The sequence below is a fragment of the Phoca vitulina genome, unplaced genomic scaffold (assembly GCF_004348235.1).
Source record: "Phoca vitulina isolate PV1807 unplaced genomic scaffold, GSC_HSeal_1.0 scaffold60, whole genome shotgun sequence".
NCBI classification, from domain to species: Eukaryota; Metazoa; Chordata; class Mammalia; order Carnivora; family Phocidae; genus Phoca; species Phoca vitulina.
The window spans coordinates 7,882,037-7,905,573 of record NW_022589763.1 but is presented as its reverse complement, the minus strand read 5'-3'; the positions used below and the strand labels follow the sequence as shown (position 1 = coordinate 7,905,573).

Below are 23,537 nucleotides of genomic sequence, written 5' to 3'. Positions count from 1 at the left end.
AAGTCCATAGAGACATAGAATAGATTAACAGTGGTCAGGGCCTGGGTTGAGAAGAGAATGGAGAGTGACTACTAATTGGTTTAGGGTTTCTTTTTGGGGTGATGAGAGTATTCTGGAATTAAATAATGGTAATGTTTGCATAAATCTGTGAATATACTAAAAAAACCCATTGAATCATATACTTTAAATGGTAAATTTTATGGTATGTAAATTTTATCTAAAAAAAAATTGCATCAGAACTTTGGGTATTTGGTCTGGGACATAGAAGCTTAGAAGCCACCACTTCAAGTACAAGTCTGAACAAGTACAAGTTTGAACAAACTGAAAAATCAACAACTCTTCTTAGATCCATAGGAGAAGTGAGGTCATAGGGCAAACTGCTGCCTCTAAAAATTAGAGAGACCGACAGGTGAATATAGAGAATCCAACTTAATTGGAGCAGCAATCTCCAAAGGAGCCAGTGCCAGGGTAGGGGAAACCTGAACTGTAATTGATGAATTGCTGGAGGCTCAGTGTGGACAACTCTGAGAGTTAAAAACTCCAGGGAGACCCAGTCATCAGGAGACCCTTACAATTTTGTGGGTTTTACCTCCTGGATCTCCACAAGGTTCACAGATAATGTGATTAGCTATGTAAAAAATATGAAACAATCAGCAAAAAAACCTTCTGGAGCTGATAAGTAATTATAGCAAGGTTGTGGCATACAAAGTTAATATACAAAAGCCAATCGCTTTCCTATGTACCAGCAATGAACAAGTAGAATTTGAAATTAAAACCACGATACCATTTACATTGGCACCCCTGAAAATGAAATACTTAGGCAAAAATTTAACAAAATATGTACAACATCTATATGAGGAAAACCACAAAACTCTGATGAATAAAAACAAAGAGCTAAATTAATGGAGAGATATCCCATGTTCATGGATAGGAAGATTCAATAATTGTCAAGATGTCAGTTCTTCTCAACTTGATCTATAGATTCAAGGCAATTCCAATCAAAATCCCTGCAAGCTATTTTATGGATATTGGCAAAGTGACTCTAAAGTTTATATGAGGGGGCAAAAGACCCAGAATAGCCAGCACAATATTGAAGGAGAAAAATATAGTTGGAGAACTGACACTGCCTGACTTCAAGACTTAGTATAAAATGGCAGGCATCAAGACAATGTGGTATTGGCAAGAGAATAGACAAATAGATCAATGGAACAGAATAGAAAGCCCAGAAATAGACCCACGTAAATATAGTCACTGATCTTTGGCAAAGGAACAAAGGCAATACAATGGAGCAAAGATAGTCTTTCCAACAAGTGGTGCTGGAACAACTGGATATCCATATACCCCCCCCCCCAAAAAAAAAAAATCATGACGTAAACCTTGTACCCTTCACAAAAATTAACTTAAAATGGATCACAGACCTAAATGTAAAATGCAAAACTATAAAACTCCTGGAATGTAACACAGGAGAAAACCCAGATGACCTTGGGTATGGTGATAACTTTCTAGATAACAAAACCAAAGGCACAGTCCATGAAATAAATAATTGATAAGCTGGACTTTACTAAAACTAAAATCTTCTGCTCACTGAAAGACAATGTCAAAAGAATAAGAAGACAAGTCACAGACAGGGAGAAAATACTCACAAAATACATATCTGATAAAGAACTATTGTCCAAAATATACAAAGAACTCTTAAAACTCTCAATAAGAAAACCAACAACAAGATAAAATATGGGCCAAATACTTTAACAGACCTCACCAAAGAAGATATACAGATGCCAAATAAGCACATGAAAAGTCATATGTGATCATGGAAATGCAAGTTAAAACAACAATGAGATACCACTACACACCTACTATAATGACCCAAACCTGGAACACTGATGACATCAAGTGCTGATGAGGAGATGGAGCAACAGGATCTCTGGTACATGGCTGGTGAGCATACAAAATGGCGCAGCCACTTTGGAAGACAGTTTGGCAATTTCTACAAAACTAAATATACTCTTATCATACTATCCAGCAATTACACTCCTTGGTATTTACCCAAAGGAACTGAAAACTTATGTCCACACAAAAACCTGCACGTGGATGTTTATTCATCATGGCCAAAACCTGGAAGCAACCAGGATGTCCTTCAGAAGGTGAATGGATAAATAAACTGTGGCACATCCAGACAGTGGAATATTATTTGGTGCTAAAAAGAAATGAGCTATCAAGCCATGAAAAAACATGGGAGAACCTTCAATGCACATTACTAAGGGAAAGAGGCCAATCTGAAAAGGCTGCATACTATATGATTCCAACTATCTGACGTTCTGGAAAAGGCAAAACTATGGAGACCATAAAAAGATCAGTAGTTGCCAGGGGTTAGAAGGGAGAGCGGGATGAGTAGGTAGAGCGCAGAGGATTTTTAGGGCAGTGAAAATACTCCGTATGATACTATGATTATAAATACATGGCATTATACATTTCTCCAGACTGATAGAACATGCAACACCAAGAGTGAACCCTAATGTAAACTGTGGACTCTGGGTGATGATGACGTGTCAGTGTAGGTTCATCAGTTGTACAAATGTCCCCTCGGGGGAGGATGTTGATAGTGGGGTAGGCTGTGCATGTGTGGGGCAAGGAATATTCGGGAAATACCTGTACCTTCTACTCAGGTTTGCTGTGAAACTGAAACTGCCCTAAAAAATAAAGTCTATTAAAAATGCACCCATTAATTACAACTCTCCTAGCCCCCATCATATATTACTATATTTATTTTTGAAAAACTTCAGTTCCTATATGTTTCATTGCTCAAAGGAAGCATTATTTTCCTTATGCAAAAAACATTTAGCCAGGTCTGTGAAACACTTTTTATCATTTTAAAAGTAGTATATTTAGAAGAAAATATTTCCAGAAAAAAAAGTCTGAAACATGGCAACTAAAAACTCAAGATCTGTTCCAGTAAGTTCAGATGGTTTGTTTTTATGTCATACCTGGCATTTTGTGTCATTCTGCAAATTAGTTTCTCTCTGTTCACATGTCCCTCTTACATGGTTTGACACTTGATAGTAAAGGCCAGGAAGCAAGATTTTTTTTCATTTTTACTGGAAGTGATTTTAGCTACTTTAGAACAAACGTCCTAAATATAAATATTACCCGCTGGTCTTGTTTCCATGCTAATAGACACAAATAGTTTTCTATATAGACGCAGAAGTGTTCTTTCCCAAGAGCTTTCTTCCAACCAACAGATATGCAAAAGCACAAAGCTCAAGTGCTATTTCTTCTAAGTGCTGTGTCTATCCTTCCAGAATGTACAGTCCAGCGAGAGAGAAAAGGCCCAAATGCAAAGAATTGATGTTTAAATCAGAGTCAAGAAAATAGCTGAAATGTGGGGCGGGGGGGGCAGGGGTGGTGGTGAGTATGATGATTAGATAGAAGGGAGGTATCATAGGAAGTTAGAGTTCTCTGGAAAAATAAGTGACATTTAAACATTCCCAGTCCTCCTCTTGCTTCTCTCCGTGAGACATCACAAGTGATTCCCTACACATCTTAAGCATCTAGGTCATTTGGATCCTTAAAAGAAACATGTAGGAAAAATAAGCTGTTGAGCGATCTCTATCGACCCATCTGCTCATACATACATATGTTTATGTTGTAATGATCGTTGTAAAAAGGGGCAGTTCCCTTGCTGTTTGAAACAGTGAAACGCCCTAGGAAACTCCCATCATTTCCCGTACTACTTGCCCAGTGATTTTTCAGTGGGTTAAGAACGAGGTCAGCAAATTTTTTCTGTAAAGGGCCAGACCATAGATGTTATAGGCATTGGGAGTCATACATCTCTAGTGCAACCTCTCAGCTCTGCCCTTGTGTCAGGACACAGCCCCACACAGGATGGAAATAAGTGGGCCTGCCTGGGCTCTAGTTTATAAAAACAGGCGAGAGGCTAGATATGGCTGGGGCTGGACTTTGTCCATCCCTGCCGTAGATCAACAGTTGGCATCTCAAGGTCAAGTCATGCCTCACTCAATGTGTTAGAAGTAATATTACTCATAATAGATAATTTACAGACTTCGGAATTTTACTTTGTAGGAAAATGAAATGAGAGAGGATATCATTCTGATGAGTCATACCTTGCCACTGCTTGAGAGAAAGGTATGGTACTCACAGGGAAGTAGCATAGGGTGATGGTTAAGACCCCAAACCCTGGGGTTAAGGCCTATGATTTTGAATCCTCGCTCTGTCACTTGCATTCTATTGCCTTGGGCGAGTTATTTAACTTCCTGGCCCTTGATTTCTTCATCTGTGAGATGGGTACATATCAATAGACCTTACCTCATAAAGTTATTTAACAATTAAAGCAGGGAGTACATAATTAGGGCTAGGAATAATGATGCGTAGGTATGTACATCCACAAGAAATGTTAGTTATTCCTCACATATCTAAATCTCCTGGGGATGGAGCATAGCTCCCAGCTTAGCTTATTTGTGCTGCGAGTCACCGATGAGCAAGGCTTACCATTAATAGTTGTGTTGACTCCGAACTCTCATGGTGCTAATGGGCTGTAATTTTGTATTTTTTTACATTAAAAAGTTGTTCTACCCATAGATGGATATTTAATAAGGAAGAAGGCAGCAAAAGTCAGTGTAGAAAATGTGAACATTAATCAGTACTGCTTGTGAGTGAAAACAACATTGGGACATGTCAGGCTACGGCCGTTTAGATTTACAGAAAGGTCGACGAAGTGTTATGTGCCTGAAAATTGTACAGTATGCTCTTCCTGTTGCTATCACTGAACTCTGGAATTCTGAGTCTTACCATTTTTATGAATAAGGTGATGTGTATTAGCACACCCTTCCTTGTTCCATTAATATTAACTGGTAATGAGGGGCACCTGGGTGGCTCAGTCATTAAGCGTCTGCCTTCCGCTCAGGTCATGATCCCAGGGTCCTGGGATCGAGCCCCGCATCGGGCTCCCTGCTTGGCGGGAAGCCTGCTTCTCTCCCTCTCCCCCTGCTTGTGTTCCCTCTTTCACAGTGTCTCTCTCTGTCAAATAAATAAATAAAATCTTTAAAAAAAATATTAACTGGTAATGAGTCAATAAAAATGAAGACTCGTTAAAATAAATAAGTTGAATATTTTTTAAAAATCACATTAGCATATTCTTTTTTTCCTCATTAACCACTTTCTAAATGGTCTTCATATTGCCACGTTAATTAATCGTGTGCTTAGAGGATGCTTTTAGGAATTCCACGACTTCCTCCGGAAAAGTTTGCCCTGCTATTTGTTTTACTCACCACAAAATTGTGTGTGTGTGTTGCGGGGAGGGTGGGGGCGGGATTCCAAATCTGGCTGTAGGACAGTGGGTGTGTCACCCGTGTCTCATTCATCATGCAAATGACATGCATTGCTCCGCCTTCCCCACAGGACACTTCTTTATCTCCACTTCCCGGAGCAGGTAACTGAGGTTGAGAATGGTTAGATACCCACGTGGCTAGTTGTGGGCCGAGCTGGACTTTAAGGCAGTCAGACCGCAGAGCCCTCCGTGCGGCCGCGGTGCTGTAACACTGTGTCCCGTTGGAAGGACACAGCTGCAAATGAGCACATGAGACCTGCTTATCACACTGCCCCCAAACCGCACGACCATTAGACATATTCCCTGTGGCATCCGTGGTGGAAATCGTAGAAAGTGGCATCTGGATCAAACTTGAACAAAGGAAAAACAGTTTTAAATTATGGGTGCACAAGTTGGGGGATTTAATTCCCAATCGGTAGTATTATTAGGTTTTTATTTCTGCTGCCAGTGAAAGAGAAGGGAAAAGGGTAAGAATCTGCCCCTGGTGTCAGAGAAATCTGTCAGGGTCAGTGGATGAAGGAATATAGAGATAGAGCACCTATCACAGGGAAGTATGGAGGGTTCGAGAGGGGAGGTGTGGAAGCAGGAGGGAGAGCGCAGAGGTCCGTGGCAAATGCTTCGTGGAATTTGGAGAAAAAGGAAGAAGAGCAAGGAATTTGCCACCATGCTGGTTTCCTTAATCCCAGGCCATTGCAGTGGTTCTCATCTTGGACTGCTCACTAGAATCCCGCAGAGAGCTTTGTAAACCTACCAAAGCCCGAGCCCCAACACTAAAGAGTCTAGTTGTTTTGCTGTATACCTGTGCTGTCCAATACAGTAGCCACTAGCCACTGTGGCTATTCACATTTAAATCAATGAAGACTTAAGAAAACTAAAAATTAAATGATTCCATTCCACTAGCCACATCTCAAGTGCTCATCAGCCGCGGGTCGCCAGTGGCCACCATATTAGACAGGACAAACAAAAATTTTCCATTCATCATAGAAAGGTCTATTGGACCTCGCTGGTCTGGAGGGGTGCGTGGGCATGGGTATTTTTTGAAAACCACACCAAGTAATTCTTTTCTTTTTCTTTTTCTTTTTTCTTTTAATTGAGGTATGCACCAAGTAATTCTAATGTGCAACCAGGTTAGAGAACTGTTGGTCCTTACAGAGTTTGTTCTAACATTTATTGCCACTTGCACAGGAACTAATTTTGCTTTTGAAGCAAATATTCCAAGAATATCATTAAAGCTGGACTCTTTTTGCAGTCTAGCAATGCAGATGCATATATTTTTATTTAAAATAGCTTGCTTGCACATTTGCTCAACAACTCAAGGTTTAGTTAGATGAGTTAACCACCAGCCTTTGGCTGAAATGTATAAGTTGCTTTTTCCCATTCAGGTTGAGGAATTACAGCAATTCGTGCTGATTTTGAACTACTTATTGAGCGAGTTTAAGAAGATGAGTTATCTTAAACTGAAACTGAGAGGCTGATCAGTCACAGCTCACATTTTGGGCCCAGGTCCGAGGTGACCGATGTTCATACATTTGGTGATACTCGAAATTCATTCATTCAGGTAATGAGTTTATTAAGTCTAACGTAATCTGTACGAAGTTGTTTTCCTTTCCTGTTAGAGAAAACCCTCAGTGAGAGGAGACTTTGCGGAGTGTTAGGTGCAGCTGATGGAACAAAACGTTGTCAAATGTAGCGTTGAAATGAGAAACCAGAACGGAATTCACTTTGGTATTTGCTGTTGTTGCCTATTTTGTTTTGCCGATGAGTTTCCAGTGTAGAGTTTTCCCTCTCCTAAATAGGATAGTCATCTCTCCTTAAGGCTTGCTTTATTTCCTGCTGATTTAGAAATATCTGATGGGGAATTGAGTTCTCCAGTTTGGGATAACATTACTTCAGCATCCCTGTATCTTGTAGATAATCTTGTTCCCAAATGCATTCCTGGTTTAGTGAGCAGTGGATCCGCCCAGGTCTGAATAAATGACCTGCTCTGCGGGGCCTCCCTGTGACATCTTCCCCAAAACGAGTGTCCTCTCAGCTGAGTGCCTTTTTTGGGTGAAACCTGCAGCATTCATTCTTAGAACTCAGTTTTCCTCGCAACGTGGGTAGAAGGAGCAGCCTGCAGAAGAAGGGCCACTCGCTGCGGCGTACGAAAGCCGGTGACATCATGTCCGTGCGTGTCTGTGAGCACCGGAAGAGAATGCTCTTTTCTAGGTCTACCCTCCCCGACACATAAAATGACACGCGGATTTCTCACTTTCCCCCCGAAGGCATTTCTCCAAGTACAATACTGGACCTGCCTCCCTGGGGATCCACATTTCTTGGAAAAATTGAGGGACTCTCCCAAAGAAAGCCTCCCTAGGGGGGGCCTGTGTTATGGCTGCCGGAAGCCTCGTTTTGTCAGTCGATGTCGTGCGTGGGGCCTCCATTTACCGCTCACACTGTAGACCTCCAGGTTTGCTCGCTCTCACTAGCCCCTTCCTATCTGTTCTGCACCACTCTGCCTCATTCACCTTTCCTCAAACACCCCTTTCCTCGTGTTACACCTCTGCCCCAATATGTAGGGTGCGTATTCCTACTGGCAAAGGATCCGACACTCCGGAAGTTTTCTAAAATGCCTGCTCCTCTTTCCTGAAAACAAACCCCAGTCCCTCCCCTTGCTTCTGGAGGCAGTTGCCTCAACAGCTTTTCTTCTTCTTCTTTTTTTTTTTTCCTTTGGACACTCAGTCCATAAGGAATTCAATGAAAAAAAATAAAGGTCACTGGCTCCCTGGGATGTAGCCTAAGGGTTAAACCCGTTGCATTTGGAAACAGACCACCTAGGTGTGCACTCCTTACTCCCTAGTCGTGCGAGTTATTTAAGTTCCCTTTGTCTCCGTTTTCTCCTCTGCAAAACGGGGCGAATCCTAGTATCTGCCTCCTTGACCATATAGCAAGTTCCATGGAGGCAATGAGCGCTAACTGTTAGATGTTCTTTATTATGGTTTTGACTGTTTCGGATCTGTGGCCTTCAGTAACTTTCCAGTTACCTAATACTTTGCTTTGATGGTAGGTTTTTAGATCTGAAGGATCTAAAATTCACTCTCCCTGCAAATGGGTCACAGTGGTAGCAGGAGGATGCTAGAGATTAGACCAAGGTCAAGTGCTGGGAGCAGGAGAGGACAGAGAGAGCTACGGTTAAAGAAGCAAATGACAGGAGCAAGAGAATGCAGAGTCTTCCTTCTGTGCTTGTACTTGACACCCCACCTCCGCAAGTTCTGATCAATCCAAAGGTAGGGTCTGATAGATAATTAAACTAAAAGATACCACATTTTCATTGTGTGCTTTAAGGTAGCAGCAGGACTAAAATGTCCTTCACGATTTGCATTTTTAATGTATAATCAGAAAACATTAAGACCTTAAGTGCCAATTCTATGGTATTGGTCAAAAGAGGTTAATTGGACCAATTTATCAGTAATGAATGTAATCTAAATGAAATTTCATTATGCCATTTTCTCAGATGGAGTTGTAATTCTGAAAGATAAAAGCATCACCTGTTTCTAAATATTGACTGTATATTATTTAAAAACTGAAGGATGCCATTAGACATACATTTATCTACTTGCTCATAAAAGACTTTCTACATAATCTGCAAAATGATTTATAAAGATTAGTTTTTATTTTATCATCCAGTTGACCAGCTACTTTCTTTCCACGTGAAAATGTAGAAAGTCAAGGAATGAGCTGTCAGGCGGTTCAGTGGGCAGACGTACGGGAGAGGTTCCAGGGTCTAGGACTCCAGAGTGAGATGGTTTAGGTTAAGGAAGGTAAGGTTAGCTGCTACATCACATACATCCCCAATTCCCACCGTGCAAGTGTATTCCTCCCTCACGTTGTCCCGGTGTCCACAACTGCTGGGATGGCTATGCTTCAAACACGGGTTCAAGGACCCGGGCTCTGCTCTCTTCACCACAGGAAGATGCTGATTTGGTTATCTGTGGCTGCATCACATACTGCCCCAAACCTTGGTGCTTAAAACAACGACCATTTTATTTGCTCGTGGTTCTGTGGTCGGAGCTGGGCTTGACAGTGGTCGCTTAGGAGGCTTTACTCAAACGGGAGGTTGGCTGGAGGCTGGATTTCGCTGAGACGTTGGGACAGCTGAGCTTTACAGTCTCTCTCCACATGGTCTCTCCAACATAGTAGCCAGACTTAGGACATGGTGGTAAGGAGGGTCCCAAGGATGCAAAAGCAGAATTTGCCAGGCCCTCTTAAGTCTTCGGTCCAGAATAACCTCAGCATCATTTCTGCCACATTCGATTGCTTCAAGCAAACCACAGGGCCAGCAGGGACTGAAGGGCAGGGGATGCTAGGACATGAATATTGAGAAGTGTGGTTTCTGCCTGGGACTGCCACATGTAGCTCTGAGAACTATTGTCTCCAGGCTTTCATGGGCCAGAAGTGAAGCTTATCGCTTTCTCCCACAGTCGTTGGCTAGAGCTTAGTCGTATGACTGCTACTACCTGCCGAGGAGGCTAGGAAAGAGTGAAAGAGCCTGTGAGCAGCCCATCAGCCTTTTCCTCTGTTTCTGTGTCTCCATCCCCTCCTCTGTATCATAGAGTTCTGGAAGGGAGTAAACACATGACCCATGTACACTGCTTAGTACTTAATACATGCTCAATACATTTCTGTTATTATCATTTTTGTTATTATTTGTTGTTGCGCAGTGACTACTTGATTTTACTCCATTTAAATCAACACATATGGCAGTGGACGATGCCATGTTAAGGAAGGCGGGCTTTGTCCCGGAGCTATAGAGAAGACATCAGAGGGTTTTAAGCAAAAGAGTGTTGTCATTGGGAACGTACTCACCCCAAGAGTTTGAACCACAGACTGGTTCTATAATATTTTTGCCCTGAATGTGCAAAATGTCCCTGATGGCTTACACAGAAATAATGCAGAAGAAGGGCCAAAGAAGAAGGTGGAGTGAATACTTAAGGGCATGGATTCTGAAGCTGGAGGCTGTTGCATGGCACCCTTGCCTAATGAAGAGTCAAATGGATAAAGGATCGCTGTTGTATTCTAGGCATTTCTGGTTAGCAAGCTCTTCCGTGGATTGGACCTTTTCATTGCTTCCCGATATTTATTTCTAAGGCCGTTTGGGTGACTTTTTGGCATCTTATGGGTTCTACTTAAAGAGGGGCTGATATTTAATTAAAAGAAGATTCTTTATCTTCACCCTTCGTTTTTCTGGCTCGACTGCATTTTTCCAAAGAATGCCAGAGATACACAACTTCTCCATTATTTCTGAATTTCCTCTCCAGACCAGACTTACTTGATTCCACTCTTAGACTAGGAATTTCCCAAGACGTTGTCTCTTGAGATTATTTGAGATTGTTCACTTAAAGAAATAGTCACTTTCTTATGAAACATTTGTTGACCTGACCATTAAATAATTGATTTAACAGGCCGCTCCAGTCTTAGGTAATCATTCTTGTTAAGTTGCTGTGTCTATTTCTCATTAGACGCTTATGACATGGCCCTGACTAGTGTGGGCTGTGGACTGTGGCTTTGCCATCCAGTTAATTTGTAAGCCTCATAGTGGTTGGGATCACAGCTGCAGTACTTACAAGCTTCGAATCTTTGGGCAAGTTACTTAACCTCCCTGAACTTCTGTTTCCTCATCTGTAACATGGGATGTAATATAACCCACTCGTTATAATTCTTTTAGCAGTTAATGAATCAACACCCATAAAATGCTTCGAAAAAGCATTGTGAGCACTTAGAAAGCTCACAATGAGAACTACATGTTGTTTTCATGTATTCATAACCTAAAAGATCACTTGCCTGGCAATGACAAATGAATTGCATATTTATCAATTTCATGTGAAATATTATATGAAATACATTAAATGAGGGTCTAAATTCCATTAGCAAGTGTCCAGATTACATGAGTCACTCTCCGCTGGAATGATGACTATTTTCAACATCTGAGTTTTTGGGGTAGTGGACGGAGGTGAAGGTTTATGTAGTGACAGGTAAATTTTGACTCAGAATTTCTCTTTGAGTGTAATTGTTCTAGTAAAGAAAACCATCTGATGTATTTTATTGTTTCTAAATGCCTTTCTCTTGCTGAATAAATACCAGCAGCAACAGAAGCTGTGTGTGGCTTATATCAAGTGATGATTAGCCTCACAGAATCCTAGTAAAAAAGCATACCCAAATCTCTAAGTTTTGAGTAAGATGTTCCATGAAATCATTTCTCAGTTTGTCAGTTATAATCACAGTGAGATTTGGAATTCACTTGAGACCACAAGAGAACTATAACTTTGTATCGACTGGAAAACAAAAATGTCTTTTTGAATTGTTTTTTTGCCTCAGTGCCATGTGGCATACATGGAGATCAAGGTAGTTAGCGTGCGATCGGGGCATGTTTTTAAAATCTTTCCTTTTCTTTCTGCTCTTTATGGATTTCTCCCCGCCACCCCCAACTCCCACCTGCACCCTCTTAAACATAGCCACGTGATTACATCCACTCTTGCTCTCCACACCCTCTGTTCAGGAAATGAACAACTTTCTCAAGGACTATTGTTCCACAAAGAGCATAAAATTCAGAGCATGTGTTATGCTTCAGTATAAAAGAGAATGAAATCTTTTCCTTTTTCAAAGTTTTTTTCCTAGTGTTAGGAAAATGAAGACGCCTGTGGTTTTAAAATATAATCTAAGAGTTGAGAATTGGCCCTACACAAAGAAAGCGTCCTATGTGCTTTATCATGCTCTCCGGGGTTTTACCCAAGGCTTCCAACATTCTTTGGTTGATTCCTAATAAGGACAGTTTGCACAGTTACAATCCAATTACCATTTGTAGATCCCTGTGGAAAAGGGGATTTTTTTTTTTTTTAAGAGGAATCTTTTCCTCACTCCAGAATATCTCTTCAAAATACTTATTAAAATGAAAATCAGGAAATCCAGTTTCAATTTCTCTGCATTCTTTTCATCCCTCCCTCCCCCATTCTCTCTCTCTCTCTCTCACACACACACACACACACACACACACACTCACACGCACACTGACTGACTCACTTGCACGCTCACTTAGTGACACAGCCTGCCTCGTTCTGAAGGGACAGGAACTTCTCAATGGTCCAATGACAAGATTGCTTTTTTTTTTTTTTTTTTCTTTTTGGTCCCAAGATTCACAGTAGCAGAGGTCTCTGGCGACAAAAGGTACCGTAGGAGACACAGCTCCGCGAGCTGGGCCATTTCTCAGACACCCGTGGTAATCTGCCATTGCAGCCTGCATGTTTCACCAAAAGAATAATTTAAAAAAACAAACCAAAACAGACTCAAGTTCCTACTCCAAGCTTAGCTCGGTTAAATTAGGACAGCAAAGACCCGGCCGAATGTAATTCATGGGTAAGCAATATAAATATCTATGCTTATACTTCTTTTCAAGAAGATGATATTGTGCTAAAATGCTGTGATTCTCACACATCTATCTTGTGATTTGGGAAGAAAAGTGGATTGATCCGTGTCTGAGATGTGCGACAGCCCAAGTACTGTCTGTGCCGGGGAGATTTATGAGAATGTTATTTTTAGATGGGTTGATAATGTTAGAGCAGCTTGAAATGAGCAAAGCGGAGCAGAGAGGAGCATGCCGTGATGACAGGGAACAGCATTAACTGGGCTGCTTTCTGCAAAAGCTTCGGCACAGGCCGTTTTGAGTTCGGAAAGAATAAAGTGGCTTATCTTCTCCTCCGGACTTCTTGAACTCGGTGCGACATTTTAGTTGCTGTGGATAAGATAAATAAGGGCTTTGGAGAACAACTTGGATATTAGATAAAGCTAATTAGAAAAAAATCTAATGTGCTCTCTTTTACAAAAGAGGAAAAACGTAAGCTCCTGGATTTTTAAACACTGTCTGGCTTACCCTGCTATGAGGCTGTGTCTCATAATGAAAAGACCCCGTGGGGGAAAGAGGCAGAATGGGACCCTTATGTCCCAGATCCCACTCTGCTCTTGTAGGAGCCAGCTAACTTCTTTGGACCTTGCTTTCTTCCTTTGTAAACGTAGGGGTTTGGATCAATTTATCATGAGAAGTGATGAAATGCATAAAGTGGTTTGGGGCCTGAATCCTGGAGCCCACAGCCCGGCTTCGGATCCCAACTCTGCCACTTACTAGGCGTGTGATCTTGACAAGTTACTTAAGACTCGTGCCTACGTTTCCTCATCTGAAGTATGGGAATAATGATGGTAACACAGTCCTGAGAGTTGCTGTAAGACAGAAACGAGCTACCACAAATGAAGGGCTTAGAGCACTCACTGGCAGAGAGTGAGCTGTCCATGAGTGCTAGTGGTGTCTTCAAGGTCCAGTCCATGCCCGGAGGTCTGCCATTTCTAATGTCAGTGAACTAAATTAAATTATAGTGAGATAAGCAAAACCATCAGCTGCTGGCCGTGTCACTGAGAATTTCTAATTCTTGCAAACATTTCCATTTTTCACACTCTGGGATCGGTGCAGGCTGCATTACGTCCTCTCCATCCAAGATTCAAGTGAAACTTAAAACTCAGAATTAAATTGGTGGTGGGTAGACTAGTCCACGATCCAACTGAGGATATACAGAAATGAAATTGGCCTTTTGTTCTGATGTTTTTGCCTTTGGGGACTCCCAATATGTCGCTGTATCCCCTCTATACTAACCATCAGAAAGGTTCTTTCCACCGGAAACGAGATGTGAGTGACATTTTGGTTTTTTGGATGGTGTTAGCACAGTACTGGCTCGACAATGTTCATTTCTACTTCTTTGGTTTATCAATAATTTAGATGAACAGACCATGTGCAGATAACCACTTTTATATCACCCCGACTTTTACATACTTTCCAATATCCCCAGTGCTTACTATGTTGTGTGATTTCTTTGCAGGCTCTTTGGGATGTTGCCCAGAGAAAATCTTAGGAGAGGAGGAAAATGTTGATCCTAAAGACAAATCCTAATCATAGATGTGCCTTTACTTTTAGTCTGGTCCAGGGGTCAGCAGACTTTCTCTGTGAAGGGCCAGATAGTAAATATTTTCAGCTTCGCAGGCCAGTGAAAGCAGCAGTAGACAATACCTAAGTGAATGAGTGTGGCTGTGCTCCGATAAACCTTTATTTACAAAAGCAATCAGTAGGCAGGATTTGGTTCCCAGGCACTTGCTTGCCAACCCCTGGCTGGTCATCATCCCTATGTCATGGATTAGGAAAACAAAGCATAGGAGGGAAAATAGCTTCCTAAAAGCCACAAGGTGGGAAGGTGGCAGAAGTGGAATTTAAGCCCCAGCAGCCTAGCTGGTAAAAATGGACTGCTGTACCTACCAACTGTTCAGATTTTTCTAAAATTCCTTCTTTAAAAAAAAACAGACTAGAATAGATTAATAAAGCATAAAAATTATGTCCGATGTAGCAGAGGTGTTAAATTTTTTTTTTTTTTAAGATTTTATTTATTTATTTGACAGAGAGAGACACAGCGAGAGAGGGAACACCAGCAGGGGGAGTGGGAGAGGGAGAAGCAGGCTTCCCGCTGAGCAGGGAGCCCGATGCGGGGCTCGATCCCAGGACCCTGGGATCATGACCTGAGCCAAAGGCAGAGGCTTAACGACTGAGCCACCCAGGCGCCCCGAGGTGTTAAATTTTCTTAAAGATCTTTTGAGAGGGAGTGGATGACAAATCAAGAGAAGAAAAATTAGCGAATGTTCTTCTGTTGAGTCCCTCAAGGAATAACTTCTTTTAAGAGTCCAAACAGGGGTGTGACAGCTACACAGATACGGGTGGCTTTGGCAGAAGCTCGTGAAGAAGGGAGTTCCTTGTCATTGGTGATGTGCTCACTTTGGAGTTATAAAGAACTAGGCAGCCCTTTTCAGAAATGTTGGTTGCGAGCCTGGTGTTTAAACTTATGCCATGCTTCAGCAACACATTGTGATTATCTGGGAACCTTGGTTGTGCAAACATAGAAAACGGTTAAAAAGAAATTTAGCCCCTGGTATGGTTTACCTAAATGGTGTGCCATTTTTCGGGCCTTAACTTACTGATCTGGTCTTTTCTTCTGCTCCTCACCCATGTGGAGCCACATTCCTGCTGGCTAGCTTGTAAACACCTAGAAAAGGCATCTAACACACAATGGACGCATTTATTCATGAATTCAATGCACATTTCTTAAGAGATTTTGGTGTCCCTAAACCTGCCAGGTTTAAAAGGGGGATGCAAATGTAGAGTAAGGATGATTAATATTATAACTTTAATTACCACGTATTCAGGGCTTGCTGGGAGCTAATAAGCCCTCTCCAAGAAATTGCCTTGCATTGTTTCATATGATCACTGCAAACCCACGAGTGGTCTTGTTCTTTGCTCCATCTTATTGTTGAGGGCACTGAGGCTCAGGGATGTTCCGCATCTTGCCAAAGAGCTCATTTCCATCCGAACCCCAGTCTTCACCACCGTACCAGTGGGTCTCAACCTTCATTGTGCAAAACTAAGAATCATCTGGGGATGCTGGCTTATGATGAAGGCGCTCGAGCCCCGTTCCTTGTGACCCTAATTCCCTAAACCTGCCTTAGAGCCCAGAAACCTGCATGTTTAACAAGAATCATCTGTCCAGGTAATTCCACTGCCCTGGGTCTGCGGGCCATATTTTGAGCAGCCCTGCATCACTCCTTGTTGGCTCCCTTGGCCTTGGGAAGTTTACAGTCGGATGAGGTTAAAGAAATGCCACAATTAGAGACTAGTCTCAAGGACATAAGAAAACAATGTGGTATAGACCAAAACCAAAATTATTTCAATCGATTTTATTTCATGGGAAAATCAAGTCTGTTTGTAAAGATGCAATTTAGCTCAAAAGAATGACCTTTCTGAATAAATCACAGATATTAGATTGTTGGTTTTGCAGTTTGTCTTTTGCTTCTTTTTTTTTCGAAATGTGGAGACGTATACTTCTGGTGGGAAGGAAGACTCTTTAGTTAATGCTTTTGGTGAACTGTTCTCCAGTTGATCAAGATTCTATTGCATCGACACCTTTCTTTGGTTTGTTTGTTCCTCTTAAATTGGTTTGTGCTGTTTGTGCTTCTTAATGCTAGTTTTAAATAACTTCCATAATTCTGTTTATTTACATAATACACAGAGTAATACATGTATAATATACGGAATAATGCGCCATATACTTAAGAATACATAGTGCATGCATTTAATGTTACACCAAACTCATCAATGATTGTTAATAGCTCCTGACACCATCATTTTAAGGAGATTCTATGTAATCTGGGCCTAACAGCAGACCTAACGTATGCTATGCCAGGGTTTCTCAGGCTCTGGACTATGAACCTTTTGGGCCAGACATTTCCTTATTGTGGGGGGCTGTCTTGTGTGTTGTAGGATGTTGAACAGATCCCTGACCTTTACCCACTAGATGCCAGGAGCAAAGCCCTCCCCAGACTTCCGACAGCCAAAAATGTTTCCAGACATTGCCAGCAGTCCCCTGAGGGGGCGAAAATCACCCTCAAAAACCACTGTGCTATTATCTTTTTTGTATCATATTGTTACCCTTTGTTAATGCTGTCCAATAGTACCCCAGATTTAAAGGATATTTTTACAATTGTCAGGGCCTTTAGTTTATCCAGAAACATTTGGTAGTTTCAACTTCACTTACATTTATGATATTGAAACAAATTTGAAATCATCCACTCTCAACCTTGAAAGAAAAATCCTATGGCAACCACTCGAAAGTCTAGAGCCAGAGAGCCTTAAAATGAGTCATCCATTTATGAGATGAACAGTCACCAAAGAAACATGCTGGCCTGGAACGCAATTTGAGGGTTGAGGAAAAGCCAGACGCACATTCTAGGCTGGGCTGGTGGGCTTTGGCACTCTTCTGGCTGCTTGTCATGAGGATCACGGGGCAATATCGACCTTTGTGTTCATGTCTTCCTGCTCCTGAGAGGTCTGATGGGTGAGCGTGGGTGTTATGGATTCATTATTCTGCGGGTCTGATACTATGTTTATATTCTGCCTTCATATACTGGCATTTTTTGGCTCATCCACAGGCTCTGTTTCAAAAGACTGTTTCTCTTTTTTTTTTTTTAAGAGAGAGAGAGTACATCATATGTTAATTAATTGAATTTAAATAAAAGAGAGAGAGAGAGGGAGAGGGCAAATCTTAAGCAGGCTCCACGCCCAGCATGGAACCCAAAAGACTGTTTCTTAGCAGTTTATTCAAATCCACAAGACATCTCCCACATAGATAAAACATTACATGGGTGGTTCGTTTCCAATTTCTTATTAAACTTGTGATGTACCTGATTCATTTAGTCCATAGATGGACAGGTATTTATTCAGTTGACAGTTAAGTGCCAGGTACTGTCTTGAATACTGGGAACATCAAGGTGAGTAAACCAGGTGAGTTTCTTGCCCTCCTGAATCTAGCCCATGTATATAGCTCATGATGCAGGGTCCTGGGACAGGGTCTCTGGTACATGGTAGTAGATGCTAAATAAATATGTGCAGGATATTAAAAGAGCCTTATCGGGGCGCCTGGGTGGCTCAGTTGGTTGAGCGTCTGCCTTCCACTCAGGTCATGATCCTGGAGTCCTGGAATCAAGCTCCCCTGCTCAGCGGGGAGCCTGCTTCTCCCTCCCCCCACCACTCCTGCTCGTGCATGTGCGCGCGCGTTCTCTCTCTCTCTCTGTCTCAAATAAATAAATAAAAAATCTTAAAAAAAAATAAGCAGAGGAGTTAGGACACAGACATGTACTGAGAGAAGACCATGTGAAAACAGAAAAGATGCCATTAAAAAACAAATAGATCGGGGCGCCTGGGTGGCTCAGTTGTTAGGTGTCTGCCTTCGGCTCAGGTCATGATCCCAGGGCTCTGGGATCGAGCCCCACATCGGGCTCCCTGCTCGGCAGGAAGCCTGCTTCTCCTCGCCCCCTCCCCCTGCTTTTGTTCCCTCTCTTGCTGTGTCTCTCTCTGTCAAATAAATAAGTAAAATCTTTAAAAAAAAAAAAGATCTTAATCTCTTTGTATCAGGGATCGGCAAACTCTAGTCAGTGGGCCAAATCCAGCTTGCTGGCTGTTTTTTGTACCACCAAGCTAAGAATGGTTTTAAATGGTTGAAAAAAATCACAGAAGAGTAGTATGTGGTTCTAGGTGTCTCTCTTAGAGACTTAGAGAGTGTTACTCTCCACTTATTCAAATTTGACTCAGCAGCAAACCTAACTCGGCATCTTTGCTGATCTCTACATGCTTGATGTGCTCCCTCCCTTAAATTTCTTTCAAAATTTGTTTCCAGTCATCTTTCCCATATGTAGATCTGACCAGGCTCCACTCGCACTCAAGGTTCCTTAATGTCTAGCCATCACCTACTGAGTAAAGTCCAATCTACTTTGCAATGCCCGCAGAAAAAGCCCTCCAGGATCTGGCCTTGACTTCTGCGTGGCTTCACCTCCCGCTATTTCCCTCCCTCCAACCCTGTAATTTCCCCAAATGAGCTCGTTTTCTCAAATTAATTTGCCTTGGCACCCACTGTTTTTTCCAATGTTGCATTTCTACTGGGCAAACCTTCACTCCTCTTATTCAACCTTCCAGTCTCCACTGAAACACCACCTTCTCGAGAAAGCTTTCCTTGATCCCCCAGACAGATGTCCGAACCTTTTCTCCTAGACACCCCGTTGCATCTGGTACTGACTTCCAGTATCACAATCTCTATGTTTGATGGATTGTATGTGCTTTTTCCTTATTAAAGTTTAACTCCTTAAGGACAAGGACTGTACTGTCACTTTGATAATCCCAAGCCTAGTAGTGTTCTCAGCATGTAATAGGTGCTCATTAAATTTTTTAGAAAATAATTAACCAGGAGGACATAGCAAATAAAAATAAAATGTATCTTATAGGGATTGGTTTATTTCAGTCATAAGCTATGGTCCAGAGGTTGGCCAGCCGCAGCCCCTGGACAAACCCAGCCTTCCACCTGTTCTTATAAATGAAGTTTTACTGGAACACAGCCACACTCATTCATTTATGAGTTGTCTATGGCTGCTTTCTGCCACAAAGACAGATTTGAGTAGTTTTGACAGAGACCACATGGCCTACAAAGCCTGAAATATTTACTGTCTGGCCTTTTACAGAAAAAGATAGTCAACCCCTGCTATAGATAATTGAGCCAATTGGAGGTCTCATTCTTAAATGCTTTTTTAGTGAATAGGCATGTAATTCCATTTTGACACTTCAAATAGCAGTGGGCTTTCCTAGATACCTAAACTTCATATTTAAAAGTCACCGACTCATCTGGAACTTTCGTTTGGGAGGAAAAAATGCAATTCACTGATACTGTACCTTGTGGTACCCTAAGCCTAAAGGGTGTGAGTGAGAAGTACACCCAAGGCGTGAGTCCCCAACTCCTGTCTAAACTTGGGCTTCCTCCGGTTATACCAAAAACAGAAAAAAGAAAGAAAAAAATGCAAAATATACTGGGCCTGGAAGAATTCTTTTCAATTCACCAGATGTGACGGCAGTCACCCACTTTGCCTAGATTTGCTCACTCACTCCCCTGCCCAGATTGTCCCCCACATCATGCTCCCCAACCCCGCCTGGGCTCCTGCTAGTTCTCACCATGATCCACTGGATACAGACTCATACATGTGAAGACAAACAAAAAGCCCTCACTTCCTTTAACTCCTTTCCAGATGTGGCCTTCCCTGTGAGGCCTTTCCTGGCCACTGTCTCCGAAACATAAATCGTGTCCTGTCCTCACACTGCTGACCCCTTCCCTGCTTTTTGGTCCATCCCTAGCCATTACCATATTTAACACACTATACCCCTTACTTACCCTGGTGATTGTCTGCCCCTGCTAGAGCATAACATCTCCATCCGTTAAATGGATGAATAAATACACGCAACCCCACATCAAAGGGGAAAAATATCCAAGAATTAACAGGGTGCCATTTACTCTTGGAATGAACATTTTGGCAGGAATTTGCTACCACGAGGGAACGCAGGTGCTTTAAGAGCTGCTGGGGCCAGTCTTTCTTGTCTCTCTTTTGTGAGGTGAGCTGTGAGGATGGCGAAGTCTTAGGGGGTTCCTTAAGGGTTCCTCAGATGCACAGCAGCTCCCAGGTACTGCCCATGGGGGCCAGCACCGCTCCTTCCTCCTGGAACTTTTTTTGATGGTCAAGGCACTTTTTTTTGATGTTTCAAAGCTCTTGGGTGGTGGCCGACATCTGTGGGTCACAGGAAGTCCTCCTCAGTTAGGGAACATTGGGCTTCAGAAGATCCTCAGGTCTTATTTCTCGGGGCATCACATTCTCGCCGTCTGCAGGGAGGATAGAGCTCTTCACTCTCTGGATGTACATGTGCACATGAACATACTCAGGATTGGGGGAGTCTTGCCTTTGATTCTTTGATGTGGAGGATTTGAACATCAGATGTCTCTGCAATTATACATAGTTCTTATTGATCGTATCTCTGTACCTCTTATGATCAAAATAGCTCAGAATGCTGTAAATAGAAACTTAGCGGTTACACAATTTAGCATAGAGTTTGAGGGCACATGTTTTTAGCTTGAGTTCTGGTTGGTTCCAAATCTTGTTAAGTTCTACGATTTGGGGAAAATTACTTAACTTCTGCAAGCCTCAATTTCATCTGCATTGTATTATAATATATTTACATATACTGAATGTTACTATAATATTACTATAATGTATCATACACATAGATTATAATCATGTATCATAAGTATGTATTATATCTAATAATAATATGTTATATATTGTAAATATACTAGATTGTATTATTATATAGTATACTGTATTATTAAATACTATGCAGTTACCCTTGAACATTGTGGGAGCTGGGGCATCAACACCCCCATGCAGTCAAAAATCTGTGTTTAATTTTTGACTCCCCCAAAACTTAACTACTAATAGGCTACTTGACTGGAAGTCTTACCAATAACATAAATTTACTGTATATTGTATGTATTATAGACTGTATTCTTACAATAAAGTAAGCTAGAGAAAAGAAGATGTGATTAAGAAAATCGTAAGGGGGGCACCTGGGTGGCTCAGTCGGTTAAGCGTCTGCCTTCAGCTCAGGTCATGATCCCAGGGACCTGGGATTGAGCCCTGAGTTGGGCTCCCTGCTCAGTGGGGAGTCTGCTTCTCCCTCTGCCCCTCCGCCCATCCGTGCATGCTTGCATTCTGTCTCTGTCTCTGAAATAAATAAAATCTTTTTTTAAAAAAGAAATACATAAGGAAGAGCAAATACATTTACAGTACTGTACAGTATTTATCCAAAAATATCCAAGTACAAGTGAGCAGACTTGTGTAGTTCAAACCCATGTCATTCAAGGGTGAACTGTATAAGGTAGGGTCAGAAATGGTAACGGCCTCATGAGGTTGTTGGTGCGACTCGGCACTGTGGCCGGCACCCGGTAGGCTGGCCATACGTTTGCCCTCCTGGATCCAGTGTGCATGACGGCAGCTAGCAGCAATTTTTCCTGTGACCGAGATACATAGCCAAAAAGTTCCCATGCGTTCCCAGAGAAGAGAGGCAGTAGGACCCTCAAAATGTCTTTCCCATAGCTTTCTTTGGCCTCTGTGTGAATCATTATATGGGATCAAGTGATCCGGCAGATACTAGAGATTTGGATGTTTGCAACGGACTGAGAAAATTCACGGTTAGCTGAGAGTAGATTTGATTTGAGCGATGGATAGACAATTTTGGAGCCCAAAGAGGAGGTTTGCTTGACTCTGTGACTGACTAAGAGGAAGGCTGAGCTTTGTGAGACACAGATGGGCTCTGTAACTCCTGATGTGTTCTCCTTGTTCTGCAGGGTGATTTCACCTGGAACAGCATGTCTGGCCGCAGCGTGCGGCTGAGATCCGTCCCCATCCAGAGTCTCTCAGAGCTGGAGCGAGCCCGGCTGCAGGAAGTGGCTTTTTATCAGTTACAGCAGGACTGTGACCTGAGCTGTCCCATCACCATTCCCAAAGGTAAGGCCGTGTGCGCCGTTCCGCCAGCGAACGCTGTGACTCAAACGTCTGCTTTGCCAAAGCCACAAGCTGCAGACTCATCTCACACCTGACACTAACACAGGAAGGAAGCGACAGCTTCTTGGTTGTTGGCTGGCATTAATGTCCACTTCGAAAGACATGTTCAAGGGGGACAGTTGACGTGTCAACCAATATGTTTATTCAAAGGGAAGGTCAGCTTGAGTTATTGAAAGGGAAAGCCGTGTGTATCTCACTAGTCTACATAACTTCAGAACAATCAATTAAAAAGAACTTTCGGAAAGGTCAACTTCAAGCTCGAACTAAAACCGTGTCTATTTCAACAGGATTTCAAAATAATCCGTTGAAAAGAATGCTTTTGCAATCTATTAAAACGTGTCACTTGACCTTCTGCTAACCCAGAATCAGGGATGATACTCATGTTAACTCTTTTTTTATCATCTTTCACCTGGCATGTCTATGCTGAGGTTCACCACCGTGACCCCGGAGCCATTTAGGCCTGAGGGTCTGAAGTTTTCACAAATACAGGTCCTGACTCTGGTAAAGATAAGACGCATGTATTTGAAATCTTGTAATCTATGAAATTGTGTTTTTGAATGTTTACCGTCTTCTGTAAGGGTACTTTATACTTTGTGAAAGTGTGTAGCACAAAGGTGATTTGTTGTTCTTTCAGTTTCTGAACAGAACAGAAATGTTGTCGGGAAACCCAATTTGTAGTGAAGGGAATGATGACTCTAAAAAGTTCTATGAAACCCAGACTGGATGCACATCAGATAAGATACGAGGGAGCAAACATTCTTTGTAGCTTTGTTTTTTAATCCAGTTAATTTGATGTTTCTCTTTGTTCCTGCTAAAATTTTTAAGGAGTCCACTAAATAAATAACCTTTACCAAACAGTTTTATAAAAATGATCTGCTGGAAGCTCTGTCTCCATTAGTTGTTACTGAGACGGTGTGGTTCCTAGCATATTCAGGGAAATATTTGCTCTATCAAGATGTTCAAAGACGTTTGAGCTATAGGAGTTATTTTGATATTTTCTATCAAAATAGGAACTAATGATTTACAAATGATTTCTTATTCATGGAGGAGAGAAGGAATCGTGTGGCTGGGTGGAGAGAAACAGACATCAATCACCCAAGAGTTCTGAAGCTCTTGTTTGGGGCAGATGATTATAGACATCAACCGA

The 23,537-nt window shown here is 42.0% G+C and overlaps 1 protein-coding gene across 1 annotated transcript in view; it reads left to right on the top strand.

Annotated features, from left to right (window-relative positions):
- ARHGAP6 (Rho GTPase activating protein 6) overlaps window positions 1-23,537 on the top strand; it is a 241,425-nt gene that overhangs the window by 144,433 nt on the left and 73,455 nt on the right. The window contains exon 2 of the mRNA XM_032391112.1: window positions 22,174-22,333. Coding sequence (XP_032247003.1) covers window positions 22,174-22,333 — 160 coding nt within the window. The remainder of the gene's footprint in view (window positions 1-22,173; window positions 22,334-23,537) is intronic.